General features: G+C 44.6%; 1 protein-coding gene across 1 annotated transcript in view; it reads left to right on the forward strand.

Moving 5' to 3' along the window:
* Positions 1 to 16,477, forward strand: part of IL7R (interleukin 7 receptor) — a 369,475-nt gene extending 352,998 nt beyond the window's left edge. Inside the window, exon 8 of the mRNA XM_086960526.1 lies at positions 11,827 to 16,477. Coding sequence (XP_086816652.1) covers positions 11,827 to 12,336 — 510 coding nt within the window. The 3' untranslated portion in view covers positions 12,337 to 16,477. The remainder of the gene's footprint in view (positions 1 to 11,826) is intronic.
* The last annotated feature ends 427 nt before the right edge of the window (positions 16,478 to 16,904 follow it).

Raw genomic sequence — 16,904 nt, forward strand, 5'->3', positions numbered from 1 at the left:
GACCCATCCGATCACTCAATCAACAACTTTCAATCCACCATGTGCCTCATCAGTGACTGGATGGCGACCAATCACTTAAAACTTAACCCCGACAAGACCGAGCTGGTCTTGATCGGAGGTGCCTCCAACCCATGGAACTCCAATTTCTGCCCCCCCCGGCTAGGTACTCCTCCCTGCCCCACCGATTTGGCAAAGAGCTTAGGGGTCATAATCTGCAAAGATCTATCCATGAAGCCCCAGATTAGTGCAGTGGTATCATCCTGTTTCTTCCACCTACGCAGAATCTGAAAGATCTCCAGGTTTTTAACCACGGAAGCCTTAAACCTGGCTCTCCTGGCCCTAGTCATCTCGCGCATCGACTATGCCAACTCACTATACGTTGACATCCCCTCCTATCAGCTCCATCGTCTGCAGCTAGTACAGAACTAGGCTGCCAGACTCATCTCTCACCAACCCAGACAACACCACGTCCGCCCACTGCTTAAAAGCCTCCATTGGCTCCCGGTTGCCAAACGCTGCAATTTCAAACTAGGCTGCATCATTTTCAAAGCACTGGCCGGCCTTGTCCCAGCCTTTACTTCCTCCTTGCTCCACCGCTATCTTCCCTCTCATAACCTTTGCTCCTACCACCTGGCTCTTCTCACCACTCCCACCTTCACCCGCAAGAAGCACAGTGGTCTCAGACTCTCTTTCCTTGCCCCCTCTTGTTGAATCTCCCTTCCCTTGGAACTAAGACTAACCACGTCCTACCCCCATTTCAGATCCCGCCTGAAAACTCTCTTGTTCCGTCAGGCCTTTGAGTAACTCCTCGCCTTCCTATCACTTGTCACTGCTGGTTCCGCTACCTCCCGTTCACAGCGCCATGAAACCGCCTGGTGTAAGTGCGCTCTAAAAGTAATTTAACATAGGACATACTGTATCACTTATACCATCCCAAATTTACAACAGCACTTATTACATCTCAAATCACGTAATTTGTGAGTACACAGTGCATGGTAGATTGGTGAGTTAAAGTCAATGTATTGTGGCTATTGAGTTCAATGCACTGTATGGAGGTGTGAGAGTGATATTAATTTGAAGGTGTTGTGTAAATTATAAATTAAAGGTATAAGTATAACTTTAGAATTAATAATTTTTGTGTAGTTTAAGTTTGGTTTGTATATAAAGAATAAATACATTCATGTTATTTTAAAGGTGATGCGTACATTATACATTTATGGTATAGCTCTAAGTTTACAATTCTTAATGTTTATGTAGATTAAATTTAGTTTATATAGAAAGAAAAAAGAAAGTTTTCCTAACTATAAAAAAAGTTTAACCTTTGGGTTTGTCAGTGAAATCTTAATATTTTTTAATAAATATGTGTTTCAAATTGTAGAGTGGAGTTAAGTACACTGGAATAGCATAGAGTAGAGAGTGTGGAGGAACGTGGTGTATACTGGAGTTATGTAGAAAGGTGTGGGGCAGGATGGAGTGGCGTACAGTGGAACCTCATACACTGTAGCAACGTAGAGTAGAGGTGGGTGGTAAACTCCACTCTTCCAGTGGAATCCGTGGAGTTTTTCCACTACGCCCTTTGCTTGGAGCGCAGAGTTTAGCAAAAACTTTGCCAAGCACTGCGGGTAGAGTTTGCCAGTAATGACCCCTACTAAAAGCCGATTTGCGGGTCGCAGAAAAGCTTAACCCTCTTCCACTGCTCTATCCCACCTTCTGTGGTGTTTTATCCTTGTTCTCCCTGTGAAAGGGGTTGTGGGTGTCATAGTTACAACGCATGAATGCTGTGTTTGGGCACAGTAGCGGCTCAGGTGGCAGTCCATGGCTGGTAGTATTGCGATTAGGTCACCTCCCCTTTTCTGAAACCTCAGCAGGATGGGAAGTGAAACTGTCGGGCACACGCTGGTCTGGATCCTTGTAGCCACTGTAGAGGCCTAAGATAGTCAGCGGGGTCAGTGCGTGCAGCACTGGTTCACAGAACAAAGAGTCAACTGCAATCAGAGTCTTACCCAACACTAATCTGTCAATCTTGTAGCGCTCCACTAGTTGCTCCTTCTTGTTCCATCCTGCTCAGTGGTTCTCTCCATAACAGGTTATGCTGTCTTTAGTGTTCTCTAGTTGTCGTATGGTGAGTAGGGCTAGTTTTAGATTCTTCCAACATCTCGTAGACCTTGCTGAGTCCCAGTTGTAATAGTGGAGCTCTGTAGGTTGTGGCGGCAGAGCTCACAGGCCCAGTGGTGCTGCTGCTCTTGCTTAGTTTGTTTTACCTGAGAATTTAGGGGATCACCTGCCGGATCCTTAGGGTTAGTGACTTTTAATATCTGCTTGTAAGCATTGGCTGGAGCTTTAAGAAATGCAAAACAAAACTGTAAATCTGCAGCCAGCAGTTTTGATGAATCAGAGATTTGGGCTTTGGTAATTGCTGCATTCTGTACCCAGAGCTATACGAAACATATGGTTTCATGCCACAGGGGATGAAAGCAGCCTGGCACTACTCCACCTGCCAGGATCTGAACTACATTTCGCCTCCCCACTTCCTACACTGAGCAACAGAAGCCAAAAGGATAAAGCTTAATTTATTGCCAAGTGGCACTCGTTTTCAAGCATGATACTTTAACATGCTCAATTAAGAGGTACAACTATTTCTGCTTTTCAGCATATAAACCTCAGTGTGCAAGCATGTTACTTTAGAGCAGCTTTTTTTTTTTAATGTAGAATTGTTTGTCGGTGATTGGCATTTAGTCCGCACATGATGTCCAATGGACTATGGCTTTAACGAGGCCCGAGGGGTGGGTGGAACTCCGTGTAATCTTGTGGAGCTCTTCTGTAACTCCACAGAATTCCACAATGTAAAACTCCACGAGTTCCACCCATCCCTAGCGTAGAGTGGAGTGGCGTACTGTGGAAAACTGAAATACTGAAATAGCATAGAGTGGAGTGGCATAGGCTGGAATAGCATGGAGTGGAGTGGTATACTGTGAAGTGGCGTACAATGGAGTGGTGTTGAGTGGAGTAGCATACAGTGGAATAGTATACAGTGGAGTGGCGTATACTGGATTGGGTTACAGTGAAGTGGCACAGAGTCGAATGGTGTATAGTTCAGTGGCATTTAGTGTACTTGTGTATATAGTGGAGTGGCGTAGAGTAGAGTGGGGTACAGTGAAGTGGCATACAGTGGAGTAGCATAGAGTGGAATAGCATACTGTAGAGTAGCGCAGAGTGGAGTGGTGTAGAGTGGAGTGGCGTAGACTGGAATAGCTTAGAGTGGAGTGGTGTACAATGAAGTGGTATACAGTGGAGAGATGTGCACTGGAGTTGTGTGCACTGGAATAATGTACAGTGGAGTGTCATGGAGTGTATTTGGGTACAGTGGAGTGGCATATAGTTGAATAGTGTAGAGTTGAATGGTATACAGTGTAGTTGTGTATAGAGTTGTGGCGTAGAGTATGGAGGGGTACAGTGGAGTGGCGCTGACTGGAATAGCGTCCACTACAGTGTTGTAGAGTGGAATGGCATACAATAGAGTAGCATACAGTTGAGTGGTGTGGGGTAGAGTGTAACAGTATGCAGTGGAGGAGCGTAGAGTGGAGTGGCGTATATTAGGGTGAGGTAGAATGTAGTGGCATACAGTGGAATAACATGGAGTGGAATAGTATATAGTGTGTTGGTGTACAGTGGAATATAATAGAGTGGAGTGCCATAGATTGGAGTGGCATAGAGTGGGATTGAATAGTTTGGAGGGGTGTAAAGTGTAATGAGTTTAGTGACGTGACAGACTCGAGTAGAGTACAGTGAAATAGCACACAGTGGTGTGGTGTAGAGTGCAGTGCCGTAGATGAGAGTGTGGTAGAGTGGAGCCACTCACAGTGAAGAAGAGTAGAGTGGAGTGACGTTAAGTGGAATAGCATTCAGTAGAGTGGCATAGAGTGTTTTGGTTTAGAATGGAGTGGCATATAGTGGAGTGAGGTAAAATTTTCGTGGCATATAGTGGTATAGCACAAAGTAGAGTGGCATACAATTGAATAGAACACACTGGACTGGGGTTGAGTTGAGTAACATAGAGTGGAGTGGAGTGGAGTGGCGTAAAGTGGAGTGGCGAACAGTGGCATGGCATAGAGTGGGGTGAGGTACTGTGTAGTGATCAGGGCACGAGTCGGGGGTACACGCGGGTGGACAGCGTCCCCCCACTATTATCACAGGGTGAACCCCGTCCACCCTGCCAAGAAGTTGGGCCCCACTGAAAAATATGCTTAATTTGTCCCAGTGTAATTTGCAAACACCGGTACACATTCAGCATCGCATGTACGTTGTCTGCTTTCAATCCGCAACAATGTGCAGGCTGGGATGAAGCTTTCTTAGTTAAGACTCCTGCTGGGTCCATAACAACAATTGAACAACAAGAATGCCAATACTGTCTATCTATTTCACTTGATCACCAAAAACCATACGATTTGTACACTATGGTTCGTTGACAAGGTTTTGTCTGAATAAATCTTTTGTTTTATTTTTGAATCATATTTCTCAAATGGTCATTTGGTTAATATTTCACCAATTTAGTATAACATACAGAACCTCCTATACAAATAACCGTAAATACAAAAAACACTTTTACACAAAATCAAAATTACAAGTTTTCATACATTCAAATACAATCATACCCTCTCATGCATACGCAGCCATTCACATATTTATATATATACACACTGGAATTACAATATTTACAGTAAGCCATAAAAAAATCACTTTTCATCAATAAAGTTTTGTTGAAAAAAAGTTTAAAGTCACTCCTTTTGTTTAGATGGCACTAATTGTCTACGCATTTCGAACTCTCACTGGCTGGGAGTTCTCATCAGGACATCAAGCTCAAAAATGTTCAAGCTGGTTTGTGAGTTCACCCGACGAAATTATCAAAGAATTCAAGGACACATTGATTTTTTAGATTGATCAAGCGTTTGCTTCCGGGAACCGCATAGGATCCTGGAACTTCCAGGATCCTTTGCGGTACCGGAAGCAAACGCTGGGAGAGGAGACGCTGGAACTGAGCCGGGAGAAGAGACGCTGGAACTGAGCTCAGCGCTGTAAAAGACAATTCCCGAGGTGTTGGCAGGAAGAACAGACTGCTTTCGAAATAGAGTATCCCCGCCCACCGTGACCTCCGCATTAAGGACAGCAGCCTACAAGTAACAAGCCAGGCCGCCCCCCCCTCCCAGTAAAAACCTCCGAGATTCGGTCAATCTAAAAAATCAATGTGTCCTTGAATTCTTTGATCATTTCGTCGGGTGAACTCACAAACCCCTTTTTCAGCTTAAACATTTTTGAGATTGATGTCCTGATGAGAACTCCCAAGCCAGCGAGAGTTCGAAACGTGGAGACAATTAGTACCATCTAATCAAAAGGATGACTTTAAACTTTATTGATGAAAAGTGATTTTTTATGGCTTACTGTGAATATTGTAATTCCAGTGTGTATATATATGAATATGTGCGTGTGAACAAGAGTACATGGTACTCGAAACGCGTCATCTGAAAGGTCTTAAATAAAATCCAACATCTTGCCTGAAATCGTGGGGTCTGTTTTCTTCTTTCGCTACGCTGTCGACGTGGAGGTCTGAGGATTTGCTCTGCATATATAAATATGTGAATGGCTGTGTATGCATGAGAGGATATGATTATATTTGAATGTATGAAAACATGTAATTTTGATTTTGTCTAAAAGTGTTTTTTGTATTTACGGTTATTTGTATAGGAGGTTCTGTATTTTATACATACTAAATTGGTGAAATAATAACCAAATTACCTTTTGAGGAATATGATTCAAAAATAAAACAAAAGATTTATTCAGACAAAACCTTGTCAACGAACCATAGTGTACAAATCGTATGGTTTTTGGTGATCAAGTGAAATAGAGAGACAGTATTGGCATTCTTGTTGTTCAATTGTAGCTAGTGGCTCAGCCTTGCTGTTGGGGGCCCAGACCCAGTGGTGTTTTTTTTGTTGGGTCCATAACAACGGCCGAATGTGAGGGCTCATTAGGACTCCTTTTGTGAGTCTCCTGACTGAAAGCAGTCAGGAGACTCACACCTAGAAGCAAATGCAGCAGAGGGGAAACAAAGGCTCACACATACTTAAGAGGCAACTTTTCACTTTGTTCAGGTTCTGTTTAGGAGATATGCATGCACTGTAAGAATGTCAGATGTGTTGGTCTTTCCCAGTATTTACACAAAATAAATAGAATTTATATAGTGCTTACTACCCTTGAGGAGGAGTTGTAATAATTTAAATATCACAATTTCTTCTTGTAAAATACTATGGGTAGAGTAAGTTTACGCTGACAAAAGGCAACATTGTCTTATGTGTAGGTTACAAAAGTGTGAATCTTCTGCCTAAATCAGGCGGGTTTCCCTGTATACTCGAAATGTGCTCCAGTGTACTCATGTTAGACATGTTAAATATATATGTAAGGGCTTAAGATCTGATGTCACATTTTATGATGCCACTTCCTGTGCTGTCACACATCATGATATCACTTGCACACTGATTAACTAGGTTAGTCCCCCCACTACTCTTTTTAGGACTTGTGCCCTGGTAGTGATGTACAATAGAACAGCATAGACTGTAGTTGTGTAGAGGGTAGTGGCATACAGTGGAGTGTCGAAGAATGAAATAGCATACAGTGGAGTGGTGTACAGTGGAGTGGCGTAAAGTTGAGTGGAGTGATGTAGAGTGGAGTGTTGTAGCGTAGAGCGGGGTAGAGTGTAGTGGGGTAGATTAGTGGCATATAGTGTAACAGCATGAATTGAAGTGGCGTGAAATGGAATTACGTATAGTGGAGAGGTGTGGAGTGGTGTGTCATAGAGTGGAGTGGAATGCTGTGGAGTAGTGTACAATGGAGTGGTGTAGAGTGGAATAACATTGAGTGTAGTGGTGTACAGTGGAGGGACGTAGGGTGGAGTGTCATATAGTGGAACAGCGTAGAGTGAAGTGGTGTAGAGTGGAGTAATGTACAGAGAAAAAGGGTACAGTGAACAGTGGAGTGGCATAGAGTGGAGTGGCATAGAGTGGAGTGGAGTGGTGTACGGTGTAATAGCATATAGTGGATTGTTGTAGAGTGAAGTGGTGTAGAGTTGATTGGTGTACAGTGGAAAAGCATACAGTGGAGTGGCCTAAACTGGAGTGGCAAAGAGTGGAATAGGGTAGAAAGTAGTGTCGTAGAGGGGAGTTGCGTACAGTGGAATAGTGAGGGGTGTACAGTAGAGTGGCTTAGACTGGAGTGCAATGGAATAGAGTTTATTAGCGTACAGTGGTGGGGTGTGGAGTAGAGTGGGGGGAGTGGAGAGGCATGAAGTGGATAGTGGAGTGGTGCTTCATCTACGGGACGCTTTGGGCGCTGAGGAAGGCAGTAAAGCTGCCGAAATGCATTCGCAAAGTTAAAAATAAAGAGCCGTCTCCTACCTGGTCCTCCTGGGAATCTGTTTCTTCTTTTCTTGGGAAGGAGGTCGTTGTGCATCAATTCAGCGCCACCCAGGGGCGCTTTACAGAGACCCCCATCACGCGAAAGGGAAACCAGCCTCACTGGGACTTTGGACTCTTGCAGTTCGTGTATTTTGCCAGCGTTTGCTGGACAGGCTGGGAACCCGCCATTGAAGCCAAGGAGGAGTGTGAGCAGTTTTGGGATTATTAATCCCACGCTGGGTAGGGCTCACTGTGGCTCGTCCCCTGCTTTACGGACTCTCAGGTCGATGTGGTTGCGGTGGTCAAGGGGGACCGGAGGAGGCACCTACAAGTTGGAAACTCCAAAGCAAGACGAACTTTCAGTTTCCTAAAGACATCACGCTCCTCTCCTGCCAGCCCGCAATGACTTTGTATATTCTAGTCATTCCCCTGCACAGTGGTTCCAAACATCTATCCTACTGCCTTCTGGGACCTGCAGTTCCGCGCCACACTTGGAACTGCTCACAGGTGCGGGGACTTCAGCAGAAGGGCGGAGCTGACATGCACCAAGCATATTTGAGAGGAACTCACACACAGCGTGGTGCTTCATCTACGGGACGCTTTGGGTGCTGAGGAAGGCAGTAAAGCTGCCGAAATGCATTTGCAAAGTTAACAATAAAGAGGCGTCTCCTACCTGGTCCTCCTGGGAATCTGTTTTTTATTTTCTTGGGAAGGAGGTCATTGTGCATCAATTCAGCGCCACCCAGGGGCGCTTTACAGAGACCCCCATCGCGCAAAAGGGAAACCAGCCTCACTGGGACTTTGGACTCTTGCAGTTCGTGTATTTTGCCAGCGTTTGCTGGACAGGCTGGGAACCCGCCATTGAAGCCAAGGAGGAGTGTGAGCAGTTTTGGGATTATTAATCCCACGCTGGGTAGGGCTCTCTGTGGCTCGTCCCCTGCTTTACGGACTCTCAGGTCGATGTGGTTGCGGTGGTCAAGGGGGACCGGAGGAGGCACCTACAAGTTGGAAACTCCAAAGCAAGACGAACTTTCAGTTTCCTAAAGACATCACGCTCCTCTCCTGCCAGCCCGCAATAACTTTGTATATTCTAGTCATTTCCCTGCACAGTGGTTCCAAACATCTATCCTACTGCATTCTGGGACCTGCAGTTCCGCGCCACACTTGGAACTGCTCACAGGTGCGGGGACTTCAGCAGAAGGGCGGAGCTGACATGCACCAAGCATATTTGAGAGGAACTCACACACAGCGTGGTGCTTCATCTACGGGACGCTTTGGGCGCTGAGGAAGGCAGTAAAGCTGCCGAAATGCATTCGCAAAGTTAACAATAAAGAGGCGTCTCCTACCTGGTCCTCCTGGGAATCTGTTTCTTCTTTTCTTGGGAAGGAGGTCGTTGTGCATCAATTCAGCACCACCCAGGGGCGCTTTACAGAGACCCCCATCGCGCAAAAGGGAAACCAGCCTCACTGGGACTTTGGACTCTTGCAGTTCGTGTATTTTGCCAGCGTTTGCTGGACAGGCTGGGAACCCGCCATTGAAGCCAAGGAGGAGTGTGAGCAGTTGTGGGATTATTAATCCCACGCTGGGTAGGGCTCACTGTGGCTCGTCCCCTGCTTTACGGACTCTCAGGTCGATGTGGTTGCGGTGGTCAAGGGGGACCGGAGGAGGCACCTACAAGTTGGAAACTCCAAAGCAAGACGAACTTTCAGTTTCCTAAAGACATCACGCTCCTCTCCTGCCAGCCCGCAATGACTTTGTATATTCTAGTCATTCCCCTGCACAGTGGTTCCAAACATCTATCCTACTGCATTCTGGGACCTGCAGTTCCGCGCCACACTTGGAACTGCTCACAGGTGCGGGGACTTCAGCAGAAGGGCGGAGGTGACATGCACCAAGCATATTTGAGAGGAACTCACACACAGCGTGGTTCTTCATCTACGGGACGCTTTTGGCGCTGAGGAAGGCAGTAAAGCTGCTGAAATGCATTCACAAAGTTAATAATAAAGAGGCGTCTCCTACCTGGTCCTCCTGGGAATCTGTTTCTTCTTTTCTTGGGAAGGAGGTCGTTGTGCATCAATTCAGCGCCACCCAGGGGCGCTTTACAGAGACCCCCATCGCGCAAAAGGGAAACCAGCCTCACTGGGACTTTGGACTCTTGCAGTTCGTGTATTTTGCCAGCGTTTGCTGGACAGGCTGGGAACCCGCCATTGAAGCCAAGGAGGAGTGTGAGCAGTTTTGGGATTATTAATCCCACGCTGGGTAGGGCTCACTGTGGCTCGTCCCCTGCTTTACGGACTCTCAGGTCGATGTGGTTGCGGTGGTCAAGGGGGACCGGAGGAGGCACCTACAAGTTGGAAACTCCAAAGCAAGACGAACTTTCAGTTTCCTAAAGACATCACGCTCCTCTCCTGCCAGCCCGCAATGACCTTGTATATTCTAGTCATTCCCCTGCACAGTGGTTCCAAACATCTATCCTACTGCCTTCTGGGACCTGCAGTTCCGCGCCACACTTGGAACTGCTCACAGGTGCGGGGACTTCAGCAGAAGGGCGGAGCTGACATGCACCAAGCATATTTGAGAGGAACTCACACACAGCGTGGTGCTTCATCTACGGGACGCTTTGGGCGCTGAGGAAGGCAGTAAAGCTGCCGAAATGCATTCGCAAAATTAACAATAAAGAGGCGTCTCCTACCTGGTCCTCCTGGGAATCTGTTTCTTCTTTTCTTGGGAAGGAGGTCGTTGTGCATCAATTCAGGGCCACCCAGGGGCGCTTTACAGAGACCCCCATCGTGCAAAAGGGAAACCAGCCTCACTGGGACTTTGGACTCTTGCAGTTCGTGTATTTTGCCAGCGTTTGCTGGACAGGCTGGGAACCCGCCATTGAAGCCAAGGAGGAGTGTGAGCAGTTTTGGGATTATTAATCCCACGCTGGGTAGGGCTCACTGTGGCTCGTCCCCTGCTTTACGAACTCTCAGGTCGATGTGGTTGCGGTGGTCAAGGGGGACCGGAGGAGGCACCTACAAGTTGGAAACTCCAAAGCAAGACGAACTTTCAGTTTCCTAAAGACATCACGCTCCTCTCCTGCCAGCCCGCAATGACTTTGTATATTCTAGTCATTCCCCTGCACAGTGGTTCCAAACATTTATCCTACTGCATTCTGGGACCTGCAGTTCCGCGCCACACTTGGAACTGCTCACAGGTGCGGGGACTTCAGCAGAAGGGCGGAGCTGACATGCACCAAGCATATTTGAGAGGAACTCACACACAGCGTGGTGCTTCATCTACGGGACGCTTTGGGCACTGAGGAAGGCAGTAAAGCTGCCGAAATGCATTCGCAAAGTTAACAATAAAGAGGCGTCTCCTACCTGGTCCTCCTGGGAATCTGTTTCTTCTTTTCTTGGGAAGGAGGTCGTTGTGTATATAATATATATATATATATATATATATATATATATATATATATATATATATATATATATATATATATATACACACACACATATATATATATGTGTATGTGTATATATATATATATACATATATATATATATACATATATATATATATATATATATATATATATACATATATATATATATATATATATATCCTCCTGTCGGGTTCTACTAGATTTGGAGTTGACGGTGAACTTTTCAGGAATTTACTAACAATTAATTATTGGGTGTCTGCTGATTATCTGCGATAATTGAAGATTCCTACGATTAATTATATGTGTAAATATTTCGGCATAAAGCAAAGTAACAGGTAACATTGTTGAATGCAAACACTAAAGTTCAATTGCAATAGAACCCTTTGTGTTATTATTTTTCCACGGGGAGAAAGTTTTCCCTGTGTTAAAATAACTTCCCTGATATCACCAGTGGGGATGTTCATCTCGTTTCAGCATTTATGTGCATAAGTTTGGTAGCTTGCTTTAGATCTGCAACTTTCTGCAAATGTTTGTTTAATGCACACATAAATTCTTCCAGCATGGTGGAATTCCCGTGTGAGCAGTTAGTTCCCATTTGTGTAGGTAACATTTGGCTCTCTTGAGCGCGCTTTTTAAAATAAGATTTTGACCTCACAGATGTAATGATGTATATACCATTAGCTTAGTTCTAGATGGCAATGGAATCGGGTAAATCTCCGGAGCATCTCTTTGCCTCTTTTTAAATCTCTCTATATATGGAAAGTAATCTATCAGATCTATTTATTTACATGTATTGTATGTGCCATCTTTCTATCCACAATGTCTCGGTGCATTCTTTTGTGAGAAAGCTGCGATTGCAAAATAAAGACAATTATGGAGGTGTTCTCCTGCAGCTAAATATTGCAATGTCTTGATAATGAATATTGAAGTCTGTCTTTATTTTGTCTACAGAGCCATAATCTAATCTTCAATCCTGATTACTTTATGGATCTTCACATACATAAAGTGGATGGAATTCAGGCGAAGACAGAGGAAGAATGTTTCCTGGAACTCTCTGATATTCCAGGTCTGGGCGCGCCTGGGGAAAGCACAGTGGGATCTTCCCCGGTACCAGACAGCATGCTTGAGGAATGCCCAATGATGCCAGGGGTCCAACTTGAGGGCCCGCAGGATGGAAGCCTCTGTGAGAGTGGTGGTACCAGGGTGGCTACAATGGAAGGTTCTACTGCACATGAACTTGAAGGACGCAACTCTGGTGTTATGCAGTTGTACGCCCTTCCCAACATGCACAACCGTACCTTGAAAGACACTGGTGCAATATCTGGTCAGGTTATATGCGGAAAGAAAAACAGTGAATTTCCTGGGCCGCTAACCAATGCAATTAGGGGTTTGCGCCAAGAAGAAGCCTATGTGACGATGTCAGCATTTCCGCCCACTGGCATAACCCAAAGAAGGCAGTAGGTTGATTTACGCTCTCCCACTGATGGGAATTAGTAAATGAAATTATGCACCCAATCCATGACTACAGCTGCACCTGTGCATCTAAAGTACACCTGCAGTTGTGGGAGTTCCTTAAAGGTGGAACCAGCACTCATTATGCCAAATCTTGTGTGCGTTGCTGACTATGTAAGCCCAGTTTATAGCTATATCACACAGCATTCCATAAACTAAGAGGGTAAGCAGCCTTAGCTCAACCCTGTTCATCACCTGCAGCCCATTAAACTCACAATCATTCCTAGACTCAAATTCCATTATGTATTCAAATCTGACCATGTATGCAACGGGGTAAAACATCCCCGTGAGTTTATAATGTACTTCAATGCAACTACCTTACAGTATAAACTCCTCCTCCTAAAGGGTTCTGCTTTTACTCCAGCTGCACTTCCTATTGGCATTACTGTCACACTGCTAATGGCCATCCCTACTGCAAACTGAATTGCATTTTGGCCCAGTTGTAAGGTGTTGCTATTACCAAACTCCTTGGCTTGGTAATAAAAAGTTGAGCCAAGGGTCTGTTCATGAAACGAAATCAATACTAGGGATGTGCAGAGTTTGTTTTATTGCAACCTTCGTATGAGTCTTTTGGAGTGTTTGCATCTTTGCAGTTCGTTTACCACACCTGAATAAATGAGGACACTTTGGCAATGTATGTTGCCTCTATCCCAGTAGCAAAATAGCTTTGCTTAAGATAAGATATACTTATCAGACAGAGTGTAGTGTCCTGCTCCCGATTACTGCCATTATGCAATGGAAAGCTCAAAAATTATAATATTTTACAGAATATTAATTTCCAGCTTGACATGTCTCTCTAACAGGGAAAATGTGATAATTGGTAATTCTGCAAAACTTGATCAACAAACAAAACTTTGCATCTCTGTAATCAATTCACGCCAGATGGATTCCACCCCACCCTCGCTCTACCATGATACTATAAGAATAGTTTCAATTCACACCTGATGGATTCCACACAGCACTTGCTCTACGATGATTAGAATAGTATCAATTCACACCAAATGGATTCCACACAGCCCTCGCTCTACCACGATTAGAATAGTATCAATTCACACCGGATGGATTCCACACAGCCCTCGCTCTACCACGATTAGAATAGTAACAATTCACACCCGATGGATTCCACACAGCCCTCGCTCTACTACGATTAGAATAGTATCAGTTCACACCGGATCGATTCCACACAGCCCTTGCTCTACTACGATTAGAATAGTATCAATTCACACCGGATGGATTCCACACAGCCCTTGCTCTACTATGATTAGAATAGTATCAATTCACACCGGATAGATTCCACACAGCCCTCGCTCTACCATGATTAGAATAGTATCAATTCACACCAAATGGATTCCACACAGCCCTCGCTCTATTATGATTAGAATAGTATCAATTCACACCGGATGGATTCCACACAACCCTCCCTCTACCACCATTAGAATAGCATCAATTCACACCAGATGGATTCCACACAGCCCTCGCTCTACCACGATTAGAATAGTATCAATTCACACCGGATGGATTCCACACAGCCCTCGCTCTACCAGGATTAGAATAGTATCAATTCACACCGGATGGATTCCACACAGCCCTCGCTCTATTATGATTAGAATAGTATCAATTCACACCGGATGGATTCCACACAACCCTCCCTCTACCACGATTAGAATAGTATCAATTCACACCAGATGGATTCCACACAGCCCTAGCTCTACCACGATTAGAATAGTATCAATTCACACCGGATGGATTCCACACAGCCCCGCTCTACTATGATTAGAATAGTATCAATTCACACCGGATAGATTCCACACAGCCCTCGCTCTACCATGATTAGAATAGTATCAATTCACACCAAATGGATTCCACACAGCCCTCGCTCTATTATGATTAGAATAGTATCAATTCACACCGGATGGATTCCACACAACCCTCCCTCTACCACCATTAGAATAGCATCAATTCACACCAGATGGATTCCACACAGCCCTCGCTCTACCACGATTAGAATAGTATCAATTCACACCGGATGGATTCCACACAGCCCTCGCTCTACCAGGATTAGAATAGTATCAATTCACACCGGATGGATTCCACACAGCCCTCGCTCTATTATGATTAGAATAGTATCAATTCACACCGGATGGATTCCACACAACCCTCCCTCTACCACGATTAGAATAGTATCAATTCACACCAGATGGATTCCACACAGCCCTAGCTCTACCACGATTAGAATAGTATCAATTCACACCGGATGGATTCCACACAGCCCCCGCTCTACTATGATTTAATGGTATCAACTCGCACCAGATGGATTCCACGCACCCCTTGCTCTACCAGGTTACTATTAGTATAGCATCAGCTCTTACCAGATGGATTTCACACAGCCCTTGCTCTGACCATGGTACTATTAGTATAGTATCAATTCACACAAGGTGGACGCCTCAAAGCCTCCACTGTACCATGATACTTTTAGAATAGTATCAGTCCTTTGAATGTACAAATCAATGGAAATATTGTATTCATAAACAGGCTTCACCAGGGGCCTTTTCCTCTCAACAGATTTCATTATTTTCATTCCTGGGAGAAGTGGTCTTTCCATGAAAGAAGCATCCCTCTTGGGGAGGTTCCGACTTTTACACTCAAGAATTAGCCTCTTAACTACACAGAAGCATGTGAGTGTGGCAAAAAAAGTTGCGGTTCTTAATCCACATTTTTCTTTTTCTCTGTAACTGTAAGGCAGAAAATGTAATAAGGAACAATTCTATGTTCAACTGACAAAAATTCAATGTTGGCTAAGTTATTAGACTTTTATGTGGTACATTTACTAAGACCCAAAATGCTATCCCAGCCTAGATCCTACATACTCCATCCCTTTTCCGATTCCTAGGGACCTGAACATCATCTCTTCAAGTAAGACCTTCTCATGGGGTAACCACCGTGATCAGAGACTACCCCTGAAGAGTTCTGACCCTGATCTTATCCCAGCTCGCTTCCTCTCCCAGCGGGAGGGCTGCTGCACCCCCCCCCCCATAAAACTCACCGTCCCCCGCCCCAATACTGTGAACCTCGCCCTTGCAGCTGCATCCTTGCTCCAATATACCCCTTCTTCTGCACTCCTCACAGCAAAGACCCCCTGGTGTAAAATGCTTCATGGCTTTGCAGTTACGTTTGTGCTACACGCGTAGTATACAGGCATACATAAGTACAGTTTGATTGTTTCTCTGATTTAATTACCTCATTTTGCACCAACTTACTCTCTAGGTAGGTTTGCGCTCTACAAATACCTATTCATTCATACATAGATACATACCATATCAGCCGGCAGTACTTGAAGTCCATTCTTTGCTTCGGAACACGACTGCTGCTGCTCCTTGCTGCTAGTGCTGTCTGCACACCAGAGACATCAGTGCACGGGCTTTCATGCACACATACAAAGCTCTCTGCTGCAAAATATTTAAACCTCCAGTTGTGCCCATTTTTCAACTTAACGTGTAAATAATGAGCGCACCAAGCAACATCAACTTTACAATGCAACAAAACACAGGCTGCCTCTTGTTCACTCGGCAACAATAAAACGGGTAAAACGACAATACCACGGAACATTTTCTTGGTCCTCCAAGGCATGACAGAAGAATGTCAACCACTACTACAGCTCACACTGACAGCAACTTGCAAACATTGATTTTCCAGGTTACAGAGTGTTTGCATGGCTGCTAAAGTCCCTTAATTCAGTTAACAGTATCTCATCAAGCTTTGATAGTGTCGTTAGTGGTAACTACATCGGATAGGCTTTCAATTTCATTATACTTGGGGTCGTCTGAATTAACTCTGTCGCATATTAAACATTTGGGTCGCAGTTACCTTAGATATGTTTTAGATCGCGCGAATGGTTGTTTGTTTGGCTGTGGCACATTTTGTGTCATTATCCTATTTTGCTTGCATTAAAATGGCTCGTCGTGTTTTACTATGCTTGTGGTTGCCCGAGTTGTTTAATCATAATAGAAATATTACAAGCAATATTTAGCACCGCTTATGTTACATGTATCGCATGGAATTTAATTACACAATAAACTTATGTTCGCTTGAATTAACTGCCTTTTAATTTGTTTGCAATGGTGTCTTCAGAGTGGGCACTCACAGGTACAGTAGTTTGGTGGGACAAGCCTTCATAGAGAACCATGAGTAGAAATATACCTCTATTTTTTTTTTTTTTAAAGATACAGATGGATACCCCAGGCACTGATCCGAGTAAACAGCTTTTGGTTATACTGGATGGCACAGGGCAGATATTCAGAGGGAATGTATATGGTAACTACGCATTGCGTTGAAACGCATGCCATTACAATGCAGCCGTTACAACTCGAATGCCATTACCACGGATAACATTTAAGGTGCATGTTTTTACAACGATTATGCCATTACGACGCATGCCTTGCCAACTCATTTTGTTGTAAAAGCATGAATGATAAAGACATATGCGTCTTAAAGGTTTGACCACTAAATATAAGTATTTT

Source organism: Lissotriton vulgaris, chromosome 3_1 (assembly GCF_964263255.1).
Source record: "Lissotriton vulgaris chromosome 3_1, aLisVul1.2, whole genome shotgun sequence".
Taxonomy (NCBI): Eukaryota; Metazoa; Chordata; class Amphibia; order Caudata; family Salamandridae; genus Lissotriton; species Lissotriton vulgaris.